This window comes from Mus caroli, unplaced genomic scaffold (assembly GCF_978045245.1).
Source record: "Mus caroli unplaced genomic scaffold, Mus_caroli_1 scaffold_3, whole genome shotgun sequence".
Lineage (NCBI taxonomy): Eukaryota > Metazoa > Chordata > Mammalia > Rodentia > Muridae > Mus > Mus caroli.
Genome location: NW_028227258.1, coordinates 37,205,280 through 37,232,820, shown reverse-complemented (window position 1 = coordinate 37,232,820; position 27,541 = coordinate 37,205,280). Strand labels below are relative to the sequence as shown.

The 27,541-nt window shown below is 40.7% G+C and overlaps 1 protein-coding gene and 1 long non-coding RNA gene across 3 annotated transcripts; one reads left to right on the top strand and one right to left on the bottom strand.

Annotated features, from left to right (window-relative positions):
- Window positions 1-4,190, top strand: Fabp2 (fatty acid binding protein 2). The gene is made up of 4 exons (XM_021158811.2): window positions 1-172; window positions 1,431-1,603; window positions 3,386-3,493; window positions 3,920-4,190. Exons 1-4 carry the CDS (start codon window positions 106-108, stop codon window positions 3,968-3,970), a joined length of 399 nt encoding a protein of 132 aa, XP_021014470.1. The 5' UTR covers window positions 1-105; the 3' UTR covers window positions 3,971-4,190.
- Window positions 1,794-27,516, bottom strand: LOC147005455 (uncharacterized). Of its 2 annotated transcripts, none has more exons than XR_015046600.1 (3): window positions 27,346-27,516; window positions 3,163-3,327; window positions 1,794-2,622 (listed from the first exon to the last, which is right to left on the bottom strand). It is a non-coding gene; the product is annotated as an uncharacterized LOC147005455 (long non-coding RNA). The 2 variants fall into 2 exon arrangements; XR_015046599.1 differs by having other exon boundaries at window positions 3,163-3,309.
- Between the last annotated feature and the right edge of the window lie 25 nt (window positions 27,517-27,541).

The following is a 27,541-nucleotide window of genomic DNA, read 5'->3' as shown; positions in this document are numbered from 1 at the left end:
TCCACATCACAGTATGAATTGGTTCGAAGATAAGAAATAGAATAAATTCTCTCTAGTGGACAGGACTGGACCTCTGCTTTCCTAGAGACACACACAGCTGAGATCATGGCATTCGACGGCACGTGGAAAGTAGACCGGAACGAGAACTATGAAAAGTTCATGGAGAAAATGGGTAAGCACTGGCTTCCTGTCTGTTTGTTTTCTCCTGTCTGTGTAGTTACTGAATGACCTATGATGTGGTAAGGCTCTAGCTGACTGATTTTTCAGAGCCAGGAAATCCATATTTGCACCTCCTGCTTTAGGAAGAATATCTTGTCTCCCTCGGGCAAGCCCTGCTCTCTGAAACACACCAAAGAAAGAGACACCTGTGGTTTCTTCCCTTGCCTGGTAATTGCACATGTGCAATTAAAAACTGACATGTTTGCATTCATTTAAAAAAGAATATTATAGTGAGTTATAATTTCCAGAGCTTAAAAAAAAAAAACCCACGGGATTATAGGGGATTAAAAAAGCAAGGATCTTTTAATAAAGTAAGAAAAGAATTTTATCAAAACTCAGCTTAAATAAATTATATGTAATTCTTTCCTCTAACTTATCTAACTTTAGGAATAACCATAAAATGCTGTATATTCTTCACAGAGGTGTAATTTAAATACTATAAATGCCTACTAATATTATAGTAGCTTACACTACAAACTAGGCAAAAATGTTTCATTGCTCAAAATAAAGCCTGAATAAATTATCTTTTACTTTAGGGTTCCTGAATTGAAGTTTATAAAATTTCATATTATAATGAATTAATCATAAAATTTCCTAATAATTTTTCTGGCTTAGGCCAGTGAGAAATGTCACAAAGAGTCAATACAATTACAAGGCAAGCAAACCATGGTGGTGTCCACTGGAGATCTTAACAGTCTTGAGAGTGAAAAGATTATAGGCTAGCCTGTGCTATGCAGCAAGTTTGGGGCCTGCCTGGGTTACATATCAAGAGCCAGTTTCAAACAACAACAACAAAACAAATAAATGCAATTTTAGTGTTGGAAATTAATAAATACCCAGACCTGAGGTTGTGTTTCTTTAATATATGAATATACCTTGTAATTCTTCATTTGACATTGCTGAAATTTGGCTGATCATTGAAGCAAAAGGTTTGTTGATCTTGTTTTTGTTATCCAGGGCTAAGGTGCTACACTTTGTAGCTTCGTTTACATTTTCTTACTTTGGAAAAGCAGCTTGAACCTTCTCTGGGTCTGCCAGAGCTTCCCCTTTTTACTCTGGAAGCATTTTTGGTGGTGTTGAGCATACACTACACGATTTGCTCTTTCCATACCCACAAAATAAAGATGAGTAAGGCAAAACAGAACTTGGAAAGAGAAACCCTTTCGGTGACACTCTGATTTCATGCCCCTTCCAACCTCTCTCCGTTGCAGGCATTAATGTGATGAAGAGGAAGCTTGGAGCTCATGACAATCTGAAACTGACAATCACACAGGAGGGAAATAAATTCACAGTCAAAGAATCAAGCAACTTCCGAAGCATTGATGTTGTGTTTGAGCTCGGTGTAAACTTTCCCTACAGTCTAGCAGATGGAACGGAGCTCACTGTAAGACATTCTTTTAAAATTCAATTTTATTTGTAATTCATTGTTTACATTCCATATTCCATTCCCTGCCCTTCCCCACCCACCCTCTGTTCCACATCCCACACCTCCTCCCCACCCCACCCTGTCTCCATGTGGATGCCCCCTCATCTCCCACCCTACCAGACTTCTAAAAGCCCTGGGGCCTCCAGTCTCTTGAGGGTTAGGTGCATCATCTCTGAATGAACACAGACCCTGAAGTCCTCTACTGTATGCGTGTTGGGGGCCTCCTATTAGCTGGTGTTTGCTGTCTGGTGGTCCAGTGTTTGAAAGATTTCAGGGGTCCAGGTTAATTGAGACTGCTGGTCCTCCTACAGGATCACCCTTCTCAGCTTCTTTCAGGCTTCCCTAATTCAACAACAGGGGTCAGCTGCTTCTGCCCATTGGTTGGGTGCAAATAACTGCATCTGACTCTTTCGGACATTTTTTTATAAGCAGTGCACTCTTGACTTTTTTTCAACCAATACAAAGTGGTTTATCCCATTGAATGAGGCAGCTAATGCAAACCTTTTTCATTTACTGAAGAGACCAGTGAAGTTCATTTATCTCTTATATTTCGCACATTGGCAAAATGTTTAAATATAATATTTCATTATGATACACATCTGTGAAAAAGCGATATTGAATAATAAGACCTAGACTAATGCTCTTAGATTGACTGAGTGCAGGGATAGGCTCAAGGAAAAGGAAAGTTTTATGTTTTCAACTCTACATGAAGGTGGCCCGCAAGCCTGCAGTGTTCGTGATATTCAAACTTAATAACTGCTTTATAAATGTACTTGAACAATAACGGTAGGGAATGTAGCTGAATCAGGAGACCGCCCCAAGCACAAACCCCTGGGTTGTGCTTCCAGCACTATATAAAAACTGGCCATGGTCACAAGGCCTGTGGTCCCAGGACTTGGGAACTGGGGTTCATAAAGCCAAGCTTATCTTCAGATACAGCCTAAGTTTGAGCCAGCTTGGGCTACATGAGATCTTATCTGAAAAAAAAAAAACAAAAACAATAATTAAACAATTAATGAATGAACAAGTAACCAAATTGAGAGTCTAGTGCATCATAGGTCATTAAGAATGTCCCTTTCAATGTAGAAGATAAAAAAAATTAGGTAATCAGCTTTCCAGATAATTTCTCAAAACCTTTTTTAGTCGTCTTGGAGTTTTTCTAGTCAAATATATTTGCAGTGGCACGCGCACGCACATGCGTGCGATAGGTACACAGGGAGAAGCCAGAGGGGGACATCAAGTGCCCTGCTCCACATCTTATTCCCTTGAGACAGGGTATCTCACTGAACCCTGAGGTAGGCTGGTGGCCATGGAGGCCCAGTGATCCTATCTCTGTCCTCTGCAGCACTGGTGTCAGGCACATGCGATCACACTCTTTGATGGTGGATCCTGGATTTGAGTTCAGGTCCTCGTGCTTGTGAAGCAAGTTCTCTTACCAGCCAAGCAACCTCTCCACCCTGCCCTGACTGTGTAACTGCTGAACACCTAACTTACCACTAATGAGAGCCATTACTCACCAGCATGTAGCAACTCTCCTGGGTGCGGTGCTCAACAGTTGCCAACACAGCCTTGAGTCCCATAGCTCATGTACAGTGCTCTTTCTGACTCTGTCATTTCTCAGTCTCCATAGATGTAAATATGACTTCATATCACCCAGAGGGTCACTGTGAGTAGATGTGCGTCTGTTATATTAAATATATCCAAGACTATAATAAATGCTGCTTTATTACTGTGACACAGGGGACCTGGACCATTGAGGGAAATAAACTTATTGGAAAATTCACACGTGTAGACAATGGAAAGGAGCTGATTGCCGTCCGAGAGGTTTCTGGTAATGAACTAATCCAGGTGAGTTGTAAGAAACATTAGTAAATACATTCCAAAGACGAAAGTGATGTGGAGTAATAATTTTGATCTTTTCATATATATATACATATGTATATATGTTTGTGTATGTGTTTATGTGCATGTATGTATATGTGTATATATGTACATATATGTATATATGTGTATGCATATGTATATATTACAAGACATATACATGGCATTATTTATTGAAGTGCTTACTTATATACATACAGTAATTCCTATTTTAACAAAAAACATAAATGCCTACAAACACAAATGTAATTTTAATGGTTCTATCCTGTATCTTCATAAAATGCTATCAGGTAAAAAAAAAATGCTAGGATGGATTCTAATCTTACTACCTTTGTTTCTTTGAGATTTTACCTTAATGGCACATTCTTTTTTATGTCTGTTAACATCTTTCAGACCTACACATATGAAGGAGTCGAGGCCAAGCGATTCTTTAAGAAGGAATAAGTCAACTTCTCAGAGTCTGGAGCAACGCTGAAGAGCTAAGCTGATGTCAGATTTCTTTCTCCATCATGCTAATGCCAGGCTCATTCGTCATCTTATCAGCACTGGTCTCCAGCCTTGTCAAAGCTAATGAAGTAAAAGCTAATTAGAACTTCATTTGCTTTATGATCCTTAAGATATACATGAACTAGTCTTTTAAAAGAAAATAAATCGTGTTCTCACATTGCTTTGTATGTAGTGTTTCCTTTAAAAAAAATGTTTGTGCCATATGCATTGACGACTGTTTCTTAAATATCATGTGTGTGTGTACTGAGTTGTGACTTTACTGAACATTTTTATTTTATTTTATTTTTTTATTTTTTAAAGATTTATTTATTTATTATGTGTAAGTACACTGTAGCTGTCTTCAGACACTCCAGAAGAGGGCGCCAGATCTTGTTACAGATGGTTGTTAGCCACCATGTGGTTGCTGGGATTTGAACTCTGGACCTTTGGAAGAGCAGTCGGGTGCTCTTACCCACTGAGCCATCTCACCAGCCCCTACTGAACATTTTTAATTGATACACCTCACAAAAATAATCTTGACTCTTCCGGCCTGACCAGCACCGGGGTAGCTAGAGCGCAGGGTCGGCTGACACCCGCCAGCTACCCACGACACCCGCCACAGGATTTTGAGACTTCGGGTGAGTGAAACACAGAGTCTGCTCCAATCTTTAAACAGTGACAACAATAACAACTAACCCCAGAGATTACCAGATGGCGAAAGGTAAACGTAATAATCTTACTAACAGAAACCAAGACCACTCACCATCATCAGAACCCAGCACTCCCACTTTGCCCAGTCCAGGGCACCCCAACACACCGGAAAAGCTAGACACGGATCTAAAAGCATATCTCATGATGATGGTAGAGGACATCAAGAAGGACTTTAATAACTCACTTAAAGAATTACAGGAGAACATGGCTAAAGAGTTACAAGTCCTTAAAGAAAAACAGGATAACACAATCAAACAGGTAGAAGTCCTTAAAGAAAAACAGGATAACACAATCAAACAGGTAGAAGTCCTTAAAGAAAAACAGGAAAACACATTCAAACAGATGATGGAAATGAACAAAACCATACTAGACCTAAAAAGGGAAGTAGACACAATAAAGAAAACCCAAAAGGAGGCAACACTGGAGATAGAAACCCTAGGAAAGAAATCTGGAACCATAGATACGAGCATCAGCAACAGAATACAAGAGATGGAAGAGAGAATCTCAGGTGCAGAAGATTCCATAGAGAACATCGGCACAACAATCAAGGAAAATGTAAAATGCAAAAAGATCCTAACTCAAAACATCCAAGAAATCCAGGACACAATGAGAAAACCAAACCTACATATAATAGGAGTGGATGAGAATGAAGATTTTCAACTCAAAGGACCAGCAAACATCTTCAACAAAATTATAGAAGAAAACTTCCCAAATCTAAAGAAAGAGATGCCCATGAACATACAAGAAGCCTACAGAACTCCAAATAGACTGGACCAGAAAAGAAATACCTCCCAACACATAATAATCAGAACAACAAATGCACTAAATAAAGATAGAATACTAAAAGTAGTAAGATAAAAAGGCCAAGTAACATATAAAGGCAAGCCTATCAGAATTACACCAGATTTTTCACCAGAGACTATGAAAGCCAGAAGATCCTGGACGGATGTTATACAGACACTAAAAGAACACAAATTCTAGCCCAGGCTACTATACCCAGCCAAACTCTCAATTAACATAGATGGAGAAACCAAAGTATTCCACGACAAAACCAAATTCACACATTATCTCTCCACGAATCCAGCCCTTCAAAGGATAATAACAGGAAAAAACCAATACAAGGACAGGAACCACGCCCTAGAAACAACAAGAAGGTAATCCCTCAACAAACCTAAAAGAAGACAGCCACAAGAACAGAATGCCAACTTTAACAACAAAAATAACAGGAAGCAACAATTACTTTTCCTTAATATCTCTTAATATCAATCGACTCAACTCCCCGATAAAAAGACATAGACTAACAAACTGGCTACACAAACAAGACCCAACATTTTGCTGCTTACAGGAAACTCATCTCAGAGAAAAAGATAGACACTACCTCAGAATGAAAGGCTGGAAAACAATTTTCCAAGCAAATGGCATGAAGAAACAAGCTGGAGTAGCCATTCTAATATCTGATAAGATTGAATTCCAACCCAAAGTCATCAAAAAAGACAGGGAGGGGCACTTCATACTCATCAAAGGTAAAATTCTCCAAGAGGAACTATCAATCCTGATTATCTATGCTCCAAATACAAAGGCAGCCACATTCATTAAAGAAACTTTAGTAAATCTCAAAGCACACATTGCACCTCATACAATAATAGTGGGAGACTTCAACACACCACTTTCACCAATGGACAGATCATGGAAACAGAAACTAAACAGGGACACAGTGAAACTAACAGAAGTTATGAATCAAATGGATCTGGCAGATATCTACAGAACATTCTATCCTAAAACAAAAGGATATACCTTCTTCTCAGCACCTCATGGTACCTTCTCCAAAATTGACCACATAATTGGTCACAAAACAGGCCTCAACAGATACAAAAATATTGAAATTGTCCCATGCATCCTATCAGATCACCATGGACTAAGGCTGATCTTTAATAACAAAATAAATAATAGAAAGCCAACATTCACATGGAAACTGAACAACACTCTTCTCAATGATACCTTGGTCAAGGAAGGAATAAAGAAAGAAATTAAGGACTTTTTAGAGTTCAATGAAAATGAAGCCACAACATACCCAAACTTATGGGACGCAATTAAAGCATTTCTAAGAGGAAAACTCATAGCTCTGAGTGCCTCCAAAAAGAAACTAGAGAGAGCACACATTAGCAGCTTGACAACACACCTAAAACCACTAGAACAAAAGGAAGCAAATTCACCCAAGAGGAGTAGACGGCAGGAAATAATCAAACTCAGGGGCGAAATCAACCAAGTGGAAACAAGAAGAACTATTCAAAGAATCAACCAATCAAGGAGCTGGTTCTTTGAGAAAATCAACAAGATAGATAAACCCTTAGCCAGACTCACTAGAGGGCACAGGGAAAGCATCCTAATTAACAAAATCAGAAATGAAAAAGGAGACATAACAACAGATCCTGAAGACATCCAAAACACCATCAGATCCTTCTACCAAAGGCTATACTCAAAAAAACTGGAGAACCTGGATGAAATGGAGAAGTTCCTAGACAGATACCAGGTACCAAAGTTGAATCAAGATCAGGTTAATGATCTAAACAGCCCTATATCCCCCAAAGAAATAGAAGCAGTCATTAATAGTCTCCCAACCAAAAAAAAGCCCAGGACCAGATGGGTTTAGTGCAGAGTTCTATCAGACCTTCAAAGAAGATCTAATCCCAGTTCTTCACAAACTATTCCACAAAATAGAAACAGAAGGTACTCTACCCAATTCATTCAATGAAGCCACAATTACTCTGATACCTAAACCACAAAAAGACCCAACAAAGATAGAAAACTTCAGACCAATATCCCTTATGAATATTGATGCAAAAATCCTCAATAAAGTTCTTGCTCACCGAATCCAAGAACACATCAAAACAATCATCCATCCTGACCAAGTAGGTTTCATCCCAGGGATGCAGGGATGGTTCAATATACGGAAATCCATCAACGTAATCCAGTATATAAACAAACTCAAAGACAAAAACCACATGGTCATCTCGTTAGATGTGGAAAAAGCATTTGACAAGATCCAACACCCATTCATGATAAAAGTCTTGGAAAGATCAGGAATTCAAGGCCCATACCTAAACATGATAAAAGCAATCTACAGCAAACCAGTAGCCAACATCAAAGTAAATGGTGAGAAGCTTGAAGCAATCCCTCTGAAATCAGGGACTAGACAAGGCTGTCCACTTTCTCCATACCTATTCAACATTGTACTTGAAGTCCTAGCCAGAGCAACTCGACAACAAAAGGAGATCAAAGGGATACAAATTGGAAAAGATGAAGTCAAAATATCACTTTTTGCAGATGATATGGTAGTATATATAAGTGACCCTAAAAATTCCACCAGAGAACTCGTAAACCTGATAAACAGCTTCAGTGAAGTAGCTGACTATAAAATTAACTCAAACAAATCAATGGCCTTTCTCTACACAAAGAATAAACAGGCTGAGAAAGAAATTAGGGAAACAACACCCTTCTCAATAGTCACAAATAATATAAAATATCTTGGCGTGACTCTAACTAAGGAAGTGAAAGATCTGTATAATAAAAACTTCACGTCTCTGAAGAAAGAAATTATAGAAGATCTCAGAAGATGGAAAGATCTCCCATGCTCATGGATTGGCAGGATCAACATTGTAAAAATGGCTATCTTGCCAAAAGCAATCTACAGATTCAATGCAATCCCCATCAAAATTCCAACTCAATTCTTCAACGAATTAGAAAGTGCAATCTGCAAATTCATCTGGAATAACAAAAAACCTAGGATAGCAAAAACTCTTCTCAAGGATAAAAGAACCTCTGGTGGATTCACCATGCCGGACCTAAAGCTCTACTACAGAGCAATTGTGATAAAAACTGCATGGTACTGGTATAGTGACAGACAAATAGACCAATGGAATAGAATTGAAGACCCAGAAATGAACCCACACACCTACGATCACTTGATCTTCGACAAGGGAGCTAAAAACATCCAGTGGAAGAAAGACAGCATTTTCAACAAATGGTGCTGGCACAACTGGTTGTTAACATGTAGAAGAATGCGAATCGATCCATTCCTATCTCCTTGTACTAAGGTCAAGTCTAAGTGGATCAAGGAACTTCACATAAAACCAGAGGCACTGAAACTTATAGAAGAGAAAGTGGGGAAAAGCCTTGAAGATATGGGCACAGGGGAAAAATTCTTGAATAGAACAGCAATGGCTTGTGCTGTAAGATCGAGAATTGACAAGTGGGACCTCATGAAACTGCAAAGCTTCTGCAAGGCAAAAGACACCATCAATAAGACAAAAAAAACCACCAACAGATTGGGAAAGGATCTTTACCTATCCTAAATCAGATAAGGGACTAATATCCAATATATATAAAGAACTCAAGAAGGTGGACTCCAGAAAGTCAAATAACCCCATTAAAAAATGGGGCTCAGAACTGAACAAAGAATTCTCACCTGAGGAATACCGAATGGCAGAGAAGCACCTGAAAAAATGTTCAACATCCTTAATCATCAGGGAAATGCAAATCAAAACAACCCTGAGATTCCACCTCACACCAGTCAGAATGGCTAAGATCAAAAATTCAGGTGACAGCAGATGCTGGCGAGGATGTGGAGAAAGAGGAACACTCCTCCATTGTTGGTGGGATTGCAAGCTTGTACAACCACTCTGGAAATCAGTCTGGCGGTTCCTCAGAAAATTGGACATAGTACTACCGGAGGATCCAGCAATACCTCTCCTGGGCAGAGGTATGTCCCAGGTATATCCTGGATATACCCAGAGGTATATCCAGAAGATGTCCCAACCGGTAAAAAGGATACATGCTCCACTATGTTCATAGCAGCCCTATTTATAATAGCCAGAAGCTGGAAAGAACCCAGATGTCCCTCAACAGAGGAATGGATACAGAAATTATGGTACATTTACACAATGGAGTTCTACTCAGCTATTAAAAAGAATGAATTTATGAAATTCCTAGCCAAATGGATGGACCTGGAGGGCATCATCTTGAGTGAGGTAACACAATCACAAAGGAACTCACACAATATGTATTCACTGATAAGTGGATATTAGGCCAAAACTTAGGATACCCAAGATATAAGATACAATTTGCTAAAAGCATGAAACTCAAGAAGAATGAAGACCAAAGTGTGAACACTGTGCCCCTTCTTAGAATTGGGAACAAAACACCCATGGAAGGAGTTACAGAGACAAAGTTTGGAGCTGTGATGAAAGGATGGACCATCTAGAGACTGCCGTATCCAAGGATCCATCCCATAATCAGCTTCTAAATGCTGACACCATTGCATACCCTAGCAAGATTTTGCTGAAAGGACCCAAATATAGCTGTCTCTTGTGAGACGATGCCGGGGCCTAGCAAACACAGGAGTGGACGCTCATAGTCAGCTATTGGATGTATCACAGGGCTCCCAATGGAGAAGCTAGAGAAAGTACCCAAGGAGCTAAAGGGATCTGCAACCCTATAGTTGGAACAACATGATGAACTAACCTGTACCCCGGAGCTCTTGTCTCTAGCTGCATATGTATTGAAAGATGGCCTAGTCGGCCATCACTGGAAAGAGAGGCCCATTGGACTTGCAAACTTTATATGCCCCAATATAGGGGAATGCCAGGGCCAAAAGAATGGGAATGGGTGGGTAGGGAAGTGGGGAGCGCTATGGGGGACTTTTGGGATAGCATTGGAAATGTAATTGAGGAAAATATGTAATAAAAAATATTAAAAATTAAAAAAAAACATCTTGAGTGGTTTCTTGTATATAGATGGCCCTCAATTTATATTATAGAACAGTGTATCCTTGTAGAGAAAATGAACCAAAATGTAGATTGAAACCTTTCCTTTGAGTAGATTGAAAAACTTTTTTCCTATTTATTTATTTATTTATTTATACACTCCAGATTTTATTCTCCTCTTGGTCCACCCTCCAACTGTTCCACATCCCCTTCTTTCCCAACCCCTGTCTCCACGAGGATTGTCCCTCGCACCCACCCCACCCCGCCAGACCTCTAAACTCCCTGGGACCTCCAGTCTCTTGAGGGTTAGGTATATCTTCTCTGACTGAGTCCAGACCTGGCTGTCCTCTACTGTATATGTGTTGGAGGCCTCATATCAGCTAGTGTATGCTGTCTGTTTGGTGATCCAGTATGTGAGAGATCTGGGGGTCTAGGTTAATTGAGACTGCTGGTCCTCCTAGAGGGTTGCCCTTCTCCTCTGCTTCTTTCCCTAATTCAACCATAGGGGTCAGCAGCTTCTGTCTATTGTTTGGGTGCAAATATCTGCATTTGACTCTTTCAGCTGCTTGTTGGGTCTTTCGGAGAACAGTCATGATAGGTCCCTTTTTGTGAGTACTTCATAGCCTCAGTAATAGTGTCAGGGCTTGGGGCCTCCCCTTGATCTGGATCCTACTTTGAGCCTGTCACTGGACCTTCTTTTCCTCAGGCTCCTCTCCATTTCCATCCCTGCACTTCTTTCAGACAGGAACAATTATGGGTCAGAGTTTTGACTGTGGGATAGCAACCTCATCCTTCACTTTTCTGCTGGAGGTGGACTTTACAAGTTCGCTTTCCCCACTGTAGGGGATTTCATCTAGGATCCCACCCTTTGAGTCCTGAGAGTCTCTCACCTCCCAGGTCTCTGGAACATTCTGGAGGGTCCCTCCAACCTCCTACCTCCCAAGGTTGCCTATTTCCATTCTTTCTGCTGGTCCTCAGGGCTTCAGTCCTTTTCCCCAACCCAATACCAGATCTTGTTCCCCCCATCCCCACCTATCTGGCATCTCCTCCTCTGTCCCCTTTCCATCCCAGGTCCCTCTCTCCCTTCTCTTTGTGGTTGCTTTCTTCTTCCTCCCAAGTAGGACTAAACGTCCTCACTTGGGCCCTTCAGCTTGTTGACATTTTTGAGTTCTGTGGACTGTATCTTGGGTATTCTGTACTTTTTGTTTTTCTTTTTGGCTAATATCCACATATTAGTGAGCACATACCATGCATGTCCTTTTGGGTCTGAGTTACCTCACTCAGAATGGTATTTTCTAGTTCCACCCATTTGCCTGCAAAACTCAGGATGTCCTTATTCTTAATAGTTGAATAGCACCATTGTATAAATGAACCACATTTTCTGTGTCAATTCTTCTGTCGTGGGACATCTGGGTTGTTTCCAGCTTCACAATAAGCTGGCTATCATGAATAAGGCTGCTATGAACATAGTGGAACATGTGCCCCTGTGTCATGGTGGGGCATCTTTTGGGTATACTCCCAAGAGTGGTATAGCTGGGTCTTCAGGTAGATACAGTTCCAATTTTCTGAGAAGCCTCAACATTGATTTCCAGAGTGGTTGTACCAGTTTGCCATCCCACCAGCAATGGAGGAGTGTTCCTCTTTCTTCATATCCTCACCAACATGAGTTGTCCCCTGAGGTTTTGATTTTAGCCATTCTGATTGGTGTAGGGTGGAATCTCAGGGTTGTTTTGATTTGCATTTTTTCTGATCACTAAGGACTTTGAACATTTCTTTAGGTGCTTCTCAGCCATTTGAGATTCCTCTGTTGTGAATTCTTGGTGTAGTTCTATACCCCATTCTTTGATTGGATTGTTTGTTTGTTTGTTTGTTTGTTTGGGGGTGGTTAGCTTCTTGAGTTCTTTATATATTTTGGATATTAACATTCTATTGGATGTGGGGTTAGTTGCGTTTTTTTCCCCCAATCTATAGGTTATTGATTTGTCTTATTGACTATGTCCTTTGCCTTACAAAAGCTTTCCAGTTTCATGAGGTCCCATTTATCAATTCTGGATCTTAGAGCATGAGCCATTGAAGTTCTGTTTAGGAAATTTCCCCCTGTGCCAATGAGTTCAAGGCTCTTTTCCACTTTCTCTTCTATTAGATTCAGTGTATCTGGTTTTATGTTGAGGTCCTTGGTCCACTTGGATTTGAGCTTTGTGCAAAGTGACAAGTATGGGTCTACTTTCATTTCTCTATATACAGGCAGCTAGTCCAGCACCATTTATTGAAGATGCTTTCTTTTTCTTTTCTTTTCTTTTTTTTTCCATTGTATGTTTGGCTTCTTTGTCAAAGATCAAGAGTCTGTAAGTGTCTGGTTTAATTTCTAGGTCTTCAATTCTACTTCATTGATCACTGTATCTGTCTCTGTACCAATACCATGCAGTTTTATCACTATTGCTCTGTAGTAAAGCTTGAGGTCAGGGATGGTGTTCCCCCAGCCATTCTGTTATTGTTAAGAATTGTTTTCGCTACTCTGTTTGTTTGTTTTTTTTCCTTTCCAGATGAATTTGAGAATTGTTCTTTCCATGTCTTTGAAGAATTGAGTTGGGATTTTAATGGGGATTGCATTGAATGTATAGATTGCCTTTGGTAGGATGGCCATTTTTACTATGTTAATTCTGTCAATCCATGAGCATCGGAGATCTCTCCATTTTCTGAGATCTTCGATTTCTTTCTTGAGAGACTTGAAGTTATTGTCATTCAGATCTTTCACGTGTTTGGTTAGAGTTACCCCAGGGTATTTTATACTCTTTGTGGCTATTATGAAGGGAGTTGTTTCCCTAATTACTTACTCAGCCTGTTTATCCTCTGAGTTGAGAAAGGCCACTGATTTGTTTGAGTTAATTTTATATCTGGCCACTTTGCTGAAGTTGTTTATCAGTTGGAGAAGTTCTCTGGTAGAATTTTTGGGGTCACTTTTATATACTATTGTATCATCTGCAAATAGTGATACCTTTATTTCTTCTTTGCCAATTTGTATCCCCTTGATCTCTTTTTGTTGTCTTATGGTTCTAGCTAACAATTCGAATACTATACTGAATAGATATCGGGAGAGTGGGCATGCTTGTCTTGTCCCTGATTTCAGTGGGATTGCTTCAAGTATGTTTCCATTTAATTTGATATTGGCTGTTTGTTGGTTTTCAGTAAATTGCTTTTATTATGTTTAGGTATGGGTCTGGAATTCCTGATCTCTCCATACTTTTAACATGAAGGGGTATTGTATTTTTGTCAAATGCTTTTTCTTTTCTTTTCTTTTTTCTTTCCTTTTCTTTTTTTTTTTAAATAGTTTTAGAGCTTTATTGTACAAAGGCAGAGAGAAAGAAAGAAGGTAGAAAGAGGGAGAGAGGCCGGCCCTGGCCACGTGGAGAGAGGGGGGAGGGAGAGAGAGAGAAGGAGGGCGAGAGAGAAGAGTAAGAGAGGCAAAAACTTAAACACAAATGCTTTCTCTGCATCTAAGGAGATGATCAAGTGATTTTTTTCCTTTGAGTTTGTTTATATAGTAGATTATGTTAATGAATTTTCGCATATTGAACCAACCTTGCATCCCTTTTCCATGGGCCTGTGTGAGTGAGCCTCACCCTGGCAGATGAGACCTCTTCGATCTGGTCCAGGCTTAAGCATAACTAGTGTGAACTTCACTTCATCTCTCTGGAATGTAGTTCAGGCATCTTTAAATTGAGTAATTAGACTGGATTTCTAAGCTCCTTTCGTAATATAATATACATTTTATGCAATATCGTACATATAATATGGTGTCTGAGTAACAGTAAGTCTCCCTTTCTTCAGCAGCCATTTGGGAATATGCCATGGGGGAAGAGATTGCTGGGATGATAGAGAACATGGAGTGGGAGGGGGAAATATCACGTATCTTGTTAAATATGGCTGGTTTCCTGGACTAACATCATGCTTTGGCTCAAAAAGACCCTATGTTTGTTTAAATGCCTTGCTGTTACTTTTTTAAAGATTCTCAAATTACACAGAGTCATTGTATTTTGTCTTCCTTCCTTTGATTGTGTTTGTGTGTGTGTGTGTCTTTGTGAGTACGTGTACATGTTTATGATGGAATGTGGGAGTCCTTGTACACATGTGTGCCTGGGTATATATGGAGGACCCAAGTTGATATTGGGTATCTTTTCTAATCTTCACCGTATTTGAGGGGACAGGTTCTCCAGCTGAACCTGGAGCTCACCAATCAGTGATTGGCAGGCGGGAAAACTATGGGGACCCCTGCTCCTATATCTACTGCCTTCTCAGTATTGGGGTTCCAGAGGTGCACCACCATGTCCAGGTTTTATGTAGATGTTAGGGATCATAACTCAGGACCACATGTTTGTTCAGCACGCATCTACCCACTGAGCGATGTTGTCAGCTCCCTGTATATTTATACAGGCCCTGCAAACTTCACCAGTCCCATCCCTAAGAGCGGACTGTTCATAAGTATAAAAAAAAGTATTTTCAAAAGAATAACTAGACAACACCAGCAAGGCATTCATAGGCACTTCAAACCCAAATGTGTAGATAAGGTACTTGCCTGATACAGAGCGGAAGCTAGAGGAGCTTTGTGAGGAGTGGGAGGCAGGACAGATGCTTCCCTCAGGAGATGGGGCTTTACCTTCTGTTGAGACTTGCTTTGGTTACAATACAGGAGTGCCCTCTACTGGACAAGGACATGGTCGCTTTCCATTTGTGTCTCAGTGGCTGCTGCAAAGATAGCTAGCTATACCATGTCCTAAAGTTTAAAATGGTATTGAATGTTTATGTGGCTCCAGGTTCTGTATGAGCAAAACTAATACGAAGGCTCATTTTTCTTACTGCAGGAGCAATTCCCTAAAACTGTTTTCATTTACTAAACAGAAACAGCATTAACACTTTATGTAGGGTTATCTCAGTTCTGAATCAGATCACCTGAAGAAACATTGCCATCTTTTGAAAGTGGGTAGTGACACCGCGTTTGCTAACACACAGGGTTGTGTACCTCTGCTTTGCTTGAGCCCAGAGGCCAACATTCAGAATACTGGTGCAATTGAGTTTATTGGAGAATTGAATGGGATGGAAGAGTGAACGAGAAAGATCAGGAGGCGTGGAGCAGTCAGCAGTGATGATAAGGAACTGTTGCAGAGGGTGTCTCAGTTCACCTGTCCCCACTGAGGAGTCCATTAGCATGCACGGTTATAGAAGCCCCTCCCACCCCCAGTCTATAATCCAGATTACTAAGAATTAAAGACAGAACTGAAATTTTAATCTGGTAATCAGTAGTTAGGACTGTGGGAAGGTGGATGATTAGTAGAAATCGGAACGGAAAGGCCCGAGTTCTCCCCAAGTGTCAGCCCAGTTTCAAGGCCACGTCCTCAAGTTTTGTGTCCAAACAATTTACACACACACACACACACCCCACAGACACACACACACCCCACACAGATACACACCCACTCACACCCACATACACACATACAGACACCTACACACAGACTACACACACACACACACACACACACACCACTTTCCAAGTCCTTGAGAGTTAAAGAACAGCCCTCTTCCTGACCTTAGAGCAACCATCATGCAGATAAAGGAGCACATGATTGATGTCACCCGTCGGCTTCACTTCTAGATAATGTAACAATAGTATTTTTTAAAAAAAAGATGTCGAAGGAAATAAATGTGACACATCTCTTTAACCAATTCTCTGAGCAGGAAGAATGAGTGAGCACAGTCCATCTCACACTCCGACCCGGTAAGTGTGTGTCCTCATGTGCTCCAGAACAGAGCTTTTCACCTCTTTTTTTTTCCAGTTATGTTTTTCATACAACATAGTCTGATCATGTTTTTGTCCTCTCTCAACTCTTCCCAGATCCTCTTCACCTATCTACCTAACTTTTTCTTTCAAACAAGAAAGAAAAAAAAACAAAACCTGCTAAACCATTCTATTCCCCTAAAACCACAAAACCAAAAATCAGAACAAGCCAAAGATCAGTAAAAATGCTTTTTAAATGTGAAACAAAACAAAAAGTAAACATACACACATACCCCCCACCACACACCACGTACCTCACATACAGACACACACACACACAGACACACCACACACATATACACACACAGACACACCACACACACACGAAGTTTGTTTTATGTTGGCCAACTACTCCTAGGCATGAAGCCTGCCTTGGCATGTGACTAATGTAACCAGTAACACTCCATTAGAGAAAACCGATTTTCCTTTTGAGGGTGAATATATATTTCCCTCCCACTCGTGGGTGGGACCCCACGGCCAGTCCTCCTTTCAGTGCTGGGAACACTCGACTTATGGAAGTCTTGTGTGTGCTGCCATAATATGTAAATCCATACATGCATCAGTCCTATTGTGCCTGGAATTTTTTTTACTTCTTTGGGTTTTGTTTATTTTTTTTCCCAACTATGGCCTGAAAATCTCTTTTTCCTTTATTAGTTCTTTGAAAATTTTGTACAATTACTTTTGGCCATATTCAACCCCCTACCCATCTTCTCCCAAACCCAACCCCTCTTCCACAGCTATCCAACTCTGTATCCTTTTAAAAACAAAAGTAAGTCAGACATTGGTAGCACACACCTTTAATCCCAGTACTCAAGAGGCAGAGGCAGACAGCTCACTCTCTGAGTTCAAGGCCAGCCTGGTCTACAAAGGAAGTTCCAGAATGGCAAGCGCTATACAGAACAAAGCCGTCTAGAAAAAATAAAACAAAAACAAGAAAGAAAACACAGAATCCAATTTGTGCTATTGATGTCTTGGGTGTGTGGCTTTCCACTAGTGTACAGTTTACCTACCAGTGGTAATGTTCTTAAAAAAAAAAAAATTTACCCTCTTCTAGGACCTATCAGGTGCCAGCAGCTTCTCAGGTAGAGATGGGGCTTGGTGTCCACCTTCTTTGCCATGCTGGGGTTTGTTCTGACCCATGACAAAAGATAAAATACTTAAAAAAAAAAAAAGAAATGAATTGAAATAAGAGCCTTGTTTGCTTCTTACAACTCTTCCTCTGTACTAATTGAGCTATTCATATTTTATAGAGCCTAGAACCTCACCCAGCATAACTCAAGCATAATTCCAAAATTGCCATGAGCCCATGACTCCAAACCCTGAGCTCTTACGCCATAACCCTCTAACCGATGTCATACAGAACAGACTGAGAATAGCTCATTCCCTTACTTTTATTGTTCCAATGTCACCTGCTCTCTGCCATTGCACTTCTCCAACCTTGTCTCAAAACCAAACAGCTCTACCGCCCACATGGCAAGGAGACACAGAGTAATGCATCTTTCAACCCCCATGTGATAGGTATGCAGTAATAGCAATGAGCAAGCTGGCCAAGGTGCAGAGAACAAGGGCCTGCTGGATGCTCAGCACCAAATGAATTGTCTATGCTCTACCTCTACCCTCTCTTCCCAAGGTGCACGGATCATTGCCGAAGAGAGTGTGGGAAACTATGAGAACCAGAGGCCAATGACTGAATACAAGGGAACAGAATACAACTAGGCGGCTGTACATATGAGCTTGTCATGATTATGACATTACGAATAAGCCCTGTGCATGTCAATGGAAGCAAGCATTTTCTTGAATGATGACTGATGTATGTTGGGGTGCGGGGATCAGCTTACTGTAGCGCCACCCCTGGGCATGTGGTCCTGATGATACCAACAAAGCAGTCTGAACAAGCCAAGAGGAGCAAGCCACTAAGCAGCTTCTCCTTCAGCTCCTGTCTCTAGCTTCCTGTCTTGCTTTCCCTCAATGGACTGTGTGACTCAGGAATCGTAAGCCAAATAAATTCTTCCCTGTCCATGCTTTTGGTCATGGCCTTTATCACAGCAATAGAAACCTAAGTAGGACTCAGTCTTCTAGAGAGGACTGTGCTGGAGTCTGCCGGCACAAGTCTACCAGGACCTGAGAGGGGAATAAGGGCTAAAGATAGGAAAGGCAGAAAGAAGAGACAAGGGATAGATGGGGGGGGGGGGGGGAGACTGACAGTAAATACTGAAGCAGCCTCAAGTTTATTTTGCCTAGTCTTTTTATACACCACAGTACCTGAGCCTTAAGTGTATCTCCTCTTATCATTCCATGCCTCAGCAGGCCAGGAAATCTGCCAACAGACCTGACCTGCCTTGACCCTGCCTAAAAGGCAGACTTTCACAGAAGCAAGCAAAATGGCTCCCAACAGAGGACCCAAGTAAGAGTCACTCTATGAAAAGAAAATTATTAGGACAACTACCTAGGTTCCATGGAAATTATGAAGCCGTTTTATAGCTCTTCTCATTGTTAAATCAGAAATCTACGCCCATGTCTATACATTCATTTAGAGTCCATTTTAAGTTCATTCTCTCTCTTTTTTTTAAAGACCAAGAAACATCTTTCCAACCTTGAAAACAGAGATGCTGTGCTCCAACTTAAGTAAGCACACTATCCTCTCTGTCCATCCATCAAAACTGGGCAGAAGACAGAAGTGTGTTTGTTGTTTATCTTTCAAATTCTAATAATCCTCTAAGTTTGTAGATTGTTAAAGGCAGTTAAGACAAGATCTCATCAAAAGCAGGATTACAAGAGGAAGAAAAAATTAAAAACATCACAGGGTTGGAGGATCCTTCTGGTTTCCAGAGGCACCCGGAGCTGACTATGTGTCACAGCTCTCCATACCTGTCTTAGGGTTTCTATTCCTGCACAAACATCATGACCAAGAAGCAAGTTGGGGAGGAGGAAAGGGTTTATTCGGCTCACACTTCCATACTGCTGTTCATCACCAAGGAAGTCAGGACTGGAGCTCAAGCAGATCAGGAAGCAGGAGCTGATGTAGAGGCCATGGAGGGATGCTTCTTTACTGGCTTGCTTCCCCTGGCTTGCTCAGCCTGCTTTCTTATAGAACCAAGACTACCAGCCCAGAGATGGCACCACCCACAAGGGGACCTCCCCCCTTATTCACTAATTAAGAAAATGCCTTACAGTTGGATCTCATGGAGGCATTTCCCCTACTGAAGCTCCTTTCTCTGTGATAACTCCAGCCTGTGTCAAGTTGACACAAAACTAGCCAGTACAATACCCAAATACTGCTGGGGGAGAGCTGGTCTCCCAGGACTGCTGACACACCTGTGAGCACAGGTCTGCTCAAATTCCTGGCCCAAGATGGACCCACCCAGAGCCATCAGGACACAGGAACCAAGGAACGGCCAGAGACAGTTTCCATCTGCATCTTAGAGCTGACCCTGTGCCACAGCTCTCCATACTCAAATTCCTCCCAGAGAGAACTGGTCTCCCAGGAGTGCTGACACACAGGCTTGCAGAAGGAACAAGCCACAGTCAGAGACTGCAAGACCAGCTAACACCAGAGATAACCAGAGGACGAAAGGCAAGGGCAAAAACATAAGCAAGAGAAACCTGATGATGGTACTTGGCATCATTAGAACCCAGTTCTCCCACTACAGTGAGCCATGGATACTCCCAACACACCAGAAAAGCAAGATTCTGATTTAAAATCACATCTCATGATGATGATGATAGAGGACTTTAAGAAGGACATATATAACTCCCTCAAAGAAATACAGGAGAACACAGGTAAACAGGTAGAAGCCCTTAAAGAGGAAATACAAAAAATCCCTTAAAGAATTACATGAAGATCCAATCAAACAGGTGAAGGAGTTGAACAAAAGTATCCAGGATCTAAAAATGGAAATAGAAACAATAAAGAAATCACAAAGGGATTACCCTGGAGATAGAAAGCCTAGCAAAGAGATCAGGAGTCATAGATGCAAGCATCACCTACAGAATACAAGAGATAGAAGAGAGAATCTCAGGTGCGGAAGATACCATGGAAAACACTGACACAACAGTCAAAGAAAATGCAAAATGCAAAAATCTCCTAACCCAAAACATCCAGGAAATCCAGGACACAGTGAAAAGACCAAACCTAAGGATAATAGGTATAGAAGAGAGCAAAGATTCCCAACTTAAACGGCCAGTAAATAGCTTCAACAAAATTATAAAAGAAAACTTCCCTAACCTAAAGAAAGAGATGCCCATAAACATACAAGAAGCCTACATAACTCCAAATAGATTTGACCAGAAAAGAAATTGCTCCTGTCACATAATAATCAAAACACCAAATAGACAAAAACAAAGAAAGAATGTTAAAAGCGGTAAGGGAAAAAAGTCAAAGTAACATATAAAGTCAGGCCTATTAGAATTACACCAGACTTCTCACCAGAGACTATGAAATCTAGAAGATCCTGGGAAGATCATACAGACCCCAAGAGAACACAAATGTCAGCCCAAGCTATTATACCCAGTAAAACTCTCAATTAGCATAGATGGATAAACCAAGATATTCCACGACAAAACCAAATTTACACAGTATCTTTCCACAAATCCAGCCCTACAAAGAATAATAGATGGAAAACTCCAGCAGAAGGAGGGAAACTATACCCTAGAGAAAGCAAAAAAGCAATCTTCTTTCAAAAAACCCAAAAGAAGATAGCCACACAAACATAATTCAACCTCTAACAGCAAAGATAACAGGAAGCAACAATCACTATTCCCTAATATCTCTTACCATCAATAGACTCAATTCCCCAATAAAAAAGACACAGACTAACAGACTGGATATATAAACAGGACCCAACATTTTGCTGCATACAGGAAACACAATTCAGTGTCAAAGACAAACATTACCTCAGAGTAAAGGGCTAGAAAAAAAAAATCCAAGCAAATGGTCCCAAGAAACAATCTGGAATAGTCATTCTAATATTGAATAAAATTGACTTTCAACCAAAAGTTATCAAAAAAGATAAGAAAGACACTTCATATTCATCAAAGAAAAAATGTACCAAGAAGAACTCCCAATTCTGAACATCTATGCTCCAAATGCAAGGGCACCCACATTCATAAAAGAAACTTTATTAAAGCTCAAAGCACACATTATATCTCACACAATAATAGTGGGAGATGTCAACATCCCTCTCTCGTCAATGGACAGATCCTGGAAACAGAAACTAAGCAGAGACACTATGAAACTAACAGAAGTGATGCACCAAATGGATTTAACAGATAGCTAGAGAACATTACATCTTAAAGCAACAGAATATACCTTCTTTTCAGCACATCATGGTACCTTCTCCAAAATAAACCATATAATTGGTCACAATACAGGCCTCAACAGATATAAGAAAACTAAAATAATCCCACGCATCCTATCAGATCACTAACGCTAGTCTTCAGCAACAACACAAAGCAACAACAGGAAGCCCACATACACATGGAAACTGAACAACGCTCTACTCAATGATAACTTGGTCAAGGAAGAAATAAAGAAAGAAATTAAACACATTTTAGAATTTAATGAAAATGAAGGCACAACATACCCAAACATATGGGACACAATGAAGGCAGTGCTAAGAGAAAAACTTATAGCTCTGAGTGCCTCCAAAAAGAAATTGGAGAGAGCATACACTAGCAGCTTAACAGCACACCTGAAAGCTCTAGAACAAAAAGAAGCAAATACACCCAAGAGGAGTAGAGTGCAGGAAATAATCAAACTCCAGGCTGAAATCAACCAAGTAGAAACAAAAAGAAATATACAAAAAAATAAAATAAATAAAAATCAACAAAACCAGGAGCTGGTACTTTGAGAAAATCAACAAATGGATAAACCCTTAGCCAGAATAACCAGAGGGCACAGAGACAGTATCCAAATTGACCAAATCAGAAATGAAAAGACAGATATAACAATAGAAGCTGAAGAAATTTTAAAAATCTTCAGATCCTACTACAACAGCCTATACTGGAAAATCTGGATTGAATGGACAATTTTCTAGACAGATACCAAATATGAAAGTTAGATCAGGACCAGTCCCATTAAACAGTCCCATAATCCCTAAAGAAACAGAAAATTTTCTAGACAGATACCAAATATGAAAGTTAGATCAGGACCAGTCCCATTAAACAGTCCCATAATCCCTAAAGAAACAGAAGCAGTTATTAAAAGCCTACCAACCAAAAAAAAAAAAAAAAAAAAAAAAAGCCTATGACCAGATGGATTTAGTGGAGAATTCTATCAGACTTTCAAAGAAGACCTAATACCAATAGTCTTCAAACTATTCCACAAAATAGAAACAGAAGGAACACTAACCAATTCATTTTTTGAAGCCACAATTACACTTAGATATAAACCACACAAAGACCCTACAAAGAAAGAGAACTTCAGACCAATTTCCATAATGAACATTGATGCAAAAATACTCAATAGAATTCTCGCAAACCAAATCCAAGAACACATCAAAATGAGCATTCACCATGATCAAGTATGCTTCATCCCAGGGATGCAGGGATGGTTTAATATACAGATATCCATTAACATAATCCACTATATAAACAAACTCAAAGAAAAAACTACATGATCATCTCATTAGATGCAAAGAAAGCTTTTGACAAAATTCAACACCCCTTTATATTAAAACTTTTGGAAAGATCAGGAATTCAAGGCCCATACCTAAACATAGTAAAAGCAATATACAGCAAACCAGTAGCCAACATCAAGCTAAATGGAGAGAAACTTGAAGCAATCCCACTAAAATCAGGGACTAGACAAGGTTGCCACTCCCTCCCTACCTATTCAATATAGTACTTGAAGTTCTTGCTAGAGCAATTAGACAACAAAAGGTCAAAGGGATACAAATTGGAAAGCAGGAAGTCAAAATAGCACTACTTGCAGATGATATCATAGTATACTTAAGTGACCCCAAAAATTCCACCAGAGAACTCCTAAACCTGATAAACAACTTCAGCAAAGTGGCTGGATATAAAATTAACTCAAACAAATCCTATACTCAAAGGATAAATGGGCTGAGAAAGAAATTAGGGAAGCAACACCCTTCACAATAGTCACAAACAATAGGAAATATCTTGTTGTGACTCTAACCAAACAAGTGAAAGATCTGTGTAACAAGAACTTCAAGTCTCTGAAGAAAGAAATCGAAGACCTCAGAAGATGGAAAGATCTCCCATGTTCATGGATTGGCAGGATTAATATGGCCATCTTGCTGAAAGCAATCTACAGATTCAATGCAATCCCCATCAAAATTCCAACTCAAAGAACAATTCTCAAATTCATTTGGAATAACAAAAAACCCAGGATAGCGAAAACTATTCTCAACAATAAAAGAACTTCTTGGGGAATCACCATCCCTGACCTCAAGCTGTACTACAGAGCAATGGTGATTAAAAAAAAAAAAAAAAAACCAAAACAAACAACAACAACAACAACAAAAAAAAAAACCCTGCATGGTATTGGTACCACGATAAGCAGGTAGATCAATGGAATAGAATTAAAGACCCAGAAGTGAACCATACACCTATGGTCACTCGATCTTTGACAAAGAAGCTAAAACCATCCAGTAGAAAAAAGACAGCATTTTCAACAAATGGTGCTGGTTCAACTGGATGTCAACATGTAGAAGAATACAAATTGATCCATTCTTATCTCCCTATACAAAGCTCAAGTCCAAGTGGATCAAGGACCCCCACATAAAACCAGATACACTGAAACTAATAGAAAAGAAAGTGGGAAGAGCCTTGAGCAATGGCCACAGGGGAAATTTTCCTGTACAGAACACCAATGGCTTATGCTCTAAGATCAAAAATAGATAAATGGGGCCTCATAAAATTGCAAAGCTTCTGTAAGGCAAAGGACACTGTCAATATGACAAAACAGCAACCAACAGACTGGGAAATATTTACCAATCCTATATCTGATAGAGGGCTAATATCCAATATATACAAAGAACTCAAGAAGTGAGACTCCAGAGATACAACTAATTCTATTAAAAAATGGGGAACAGAGCTAAACAGAGAATTCTCAACTGAGGAAATTCAATGGATGAGAAGCACCTAAAGAAATGTTCAACATCCTAAGTCATCAGGGAAATGCAAATCAAAACAACCCTGAGATTCCACATCACACCAGTCAGATTGGCTAAGATCAAAAACTCTGGTGACAGCAGATGTTGGCGAGGATGTGGAGAAAGAGGAACACTCCTCCACTGCTGGTGGGAATGTAAGCTGGTACAACCACTCTGGAAAGCAGTCTCGCGGTTCCTCAGAAAACTTGACATAGTACTACCTGAGGACCCAGCCAAACCACTCCTGGCCATATATCCAGAAGATGTTCCAACATGTAGTAAGGATGCATGCTCCACTATGTTCACAGCAGCCATATTTATAACAGCCAAAAGCTGGAAACAATCCAGATGCCCCTCAACCGAGGAATGGATACAGAAAATGTGGAACATTTACACAATGGAATTCTACTCAGCTATTAAAAACAATGACTTCATGAAATTCACAGGCAAATGGGTGGAACTTGAAAATATCATCCTTAGTGAGGTGACCCAGTCACAAAAGAACACACATTAAACACACTCACTGGTAAGTAGATATTAGCTCAAAAGCTTGGAATACCCACGATACAATTCACAGCCCATGTGAAGCTCAAGAAGAAGGAAGACAAAATTGTGGTTGCTTCAGTGCTTCTTAGAAGGGGGAACAAAATACTCATAGGAGGAAATATGGAGACAAAGTGTAGAGCAGAGACTGTAGGAAAGGCCACCCAGAGACTGCCCCACCTGGGGATCCATCCCATACACAGTTGTCAAACCTGGGCAGATGCTGGATGCTGGGAAGTGCTTGCTGACAAGAGCCTGATATGGCTGTCACCTCATAGGCTCTTTAAGAGCCTGACAAAAACAGAGGCCAATGCTTGCAGCCAAACATTGGACTGAGCGCAGGGTCCCGATGGAGGAGTTGGAGAAGGGACTGAAGGAGCTGAGGGGGTTTGCAGCCCCCTAGGGGGAGCAACAGTGTCAACCAGCCAGAACCCCCAGAGCTAGACCACCAACCAAAGAGTACACATGGAGGGAGCCATGGCTCTGGCCGCGTATGTGGCAGAGGATGGCCTTGGTGGACATCAGAGGGAGGAGCAGCCCTTGGTCCTGTAGGGGTTCGATGCCCCAGGGTAGGGGAATGCCATAGTGGGAAGGTGAGAGTGAGTAGATGGGTGGGGGAGCACCCTCATAGAGGCAGGGGGGAGGGAGAATGGGATAGAGGGTTTCCTGAAGGGAGACCTGGAGAGGGGATAACATTTGAAATGTAAATATATAAAATATCCAGTAAATAAACAGACAAAAAGGACAAGATCTCACTTTGTAACTTCCACTGGCCTAGAATCCACTAACCAGCTTTGCCCGAAACCCACAGCAACCCTCCTGCTTTAGACCTGAGTTGTTGGGCTTACAGGCACGAGCAACCACACTTGGTTTGTAACTCATTTTTAATAAAAACAACTTTGTTTCTCTCACATGAAACTCCCATTTTCAACTTCACTCTGTGTACTGTGTCAAGGTTGATTAGCTCAATCTTAATCTGACCCAACAGTTCAACAGTTCAACTCTTCTGGCCCAGTAGCTCTTTCAGGCAGTAAATGAGAGGTATTTCTCAAAACAGCCACAGATGTTCTTGGAAGCAGCACGTGAGCTGCTTCAGTCGGATCGTAAGCCAGGTAGATGGCCTGAGGTCCTGCCATGGGTCCTCAGTCAGTCTCTTGCTTCCATGTTGATAACCACAGCTATTGCTCTAAGTTGGAGTGCGGGGCTAGAAGTGTTTGTGGTCACCCACCTCCCAAGTGCCCATGCCTCCCAAGCTTTCCCACTCTCTCTTATCACCCTCCACCTTCGCCTTCTGAGCTCTTAAGGAATCCCACTAGGCCATCCATACCAGAGTGAGTGGGCTCCTGAGAGTCCCAGTAAATAAAGCTCTCAAGACTGCCTAAAAGAACAGGGAAGGATATTCATGGCTTTGCAATCTCACACCCCAAATTCAATCTCTGGAACTCACGGAGAGAAGAGAACCACTTCCTAAAAGTCCTCTTATCTCTACACATGCACCTTGATATGTGAGCATATAGTGTGTCTGCATGTATACACACACACACACACACACACACACACACACACCAATAATAACAGATAATTCCTAAGATTGAATAATGTTTATTTCAGTGTGGTAGAAGCACACAATACATATGTTTATACTGTTTCCAAAAGTACACTTTAGTAGTAGCTAATACACTCACACTGTGAGTATCTCCAGTACACTTTCATCTTGCACAACTGTGATTCTACACACAAGATTCCCCTTTCAAGCTTGCCCCATGATTATCTTTCCTGTTTGTAAAGTGACTCATTTAGATACTTTATATAAATGAGATTATACAGTATTTCTCTTGATACTGGCTTATATTACTTGGCATAGTATCATTAGTGTTCATCCACGCTGTATTGCAACAGAATATCCTTCCAGGCTGGTTTTCACTGTATATTGATATTGTTACACAGTTTGATCATCTATTGGTGGACACTGTATTGTTGTGAACAAAGCTGCTATTAAATTAAACATGGCGGTCCAAGCACCTGTGCTTTCCTTGTGATATTATCTAGCTTTGTTAATTTGTCTGACAGAATGAGACAAGAAGTGTTCCCTCACTTCTATTTTTTTAAAGAAGAGCTTGGAAAAGCCTGGCATGTATCTTTCCTTAAGCGTTTAGTAGGGAAGGCTAGAGTGGCGTCACACTTGCTAGGAACTCTGCCTAACATTTAGGAGGTGTTGGCTTCATTTCCCAGAATTGCATAAAGCCAGGTGTGGAGACAGATTTGTAATCACCCCTAGTTAATCATAAGGAATAGCATAAATCATGCCAATGTTATAGAACAGAGTGTTAGTTAGACTTGAGAAACATGTGTCCCTATGTAACTTACCCATGTCTCTGTTGGCCCCTTCTCTGTAGCATTGGTTCACACACACCCGCTTCCTCTCCCCTCCCTGCTGGAGGCAGGGCGTGGTTTAAGATAAACACTAAGAAGCCCGCTTTCCCAGGCGAGGCTTGATGCTGGCTTCGGTCCAGCCATGTCTTCCACCCTCACACAGTTTGACCTGAAAAGTGGTTAAAAATCA

Excerpts from the sequence above, each read along its gene's own strand:
- Fabp2 (XM_021158811.2), top strand. The coding sequence starts at position 106 with ATGGCATTCGACGGCACGTGGAAAGTAGACCGGAACGAGAACTATGAA. Across the intron at positions 1,604-3,385 it reads CAGATGGAACGGAGCTCACT|GGGACCTGGACCATTGAGGG; the intron begins GTAAGACATTCT and ends ACTGTGACACAG. Across the intron at positions 3,494-3,919 it reads CTGGTAATGAACTAATCCAG|ACCTACACATATGAAGGAGT; the intron begins GTGAGTTGTAAG and ends AACATCTTTCAG.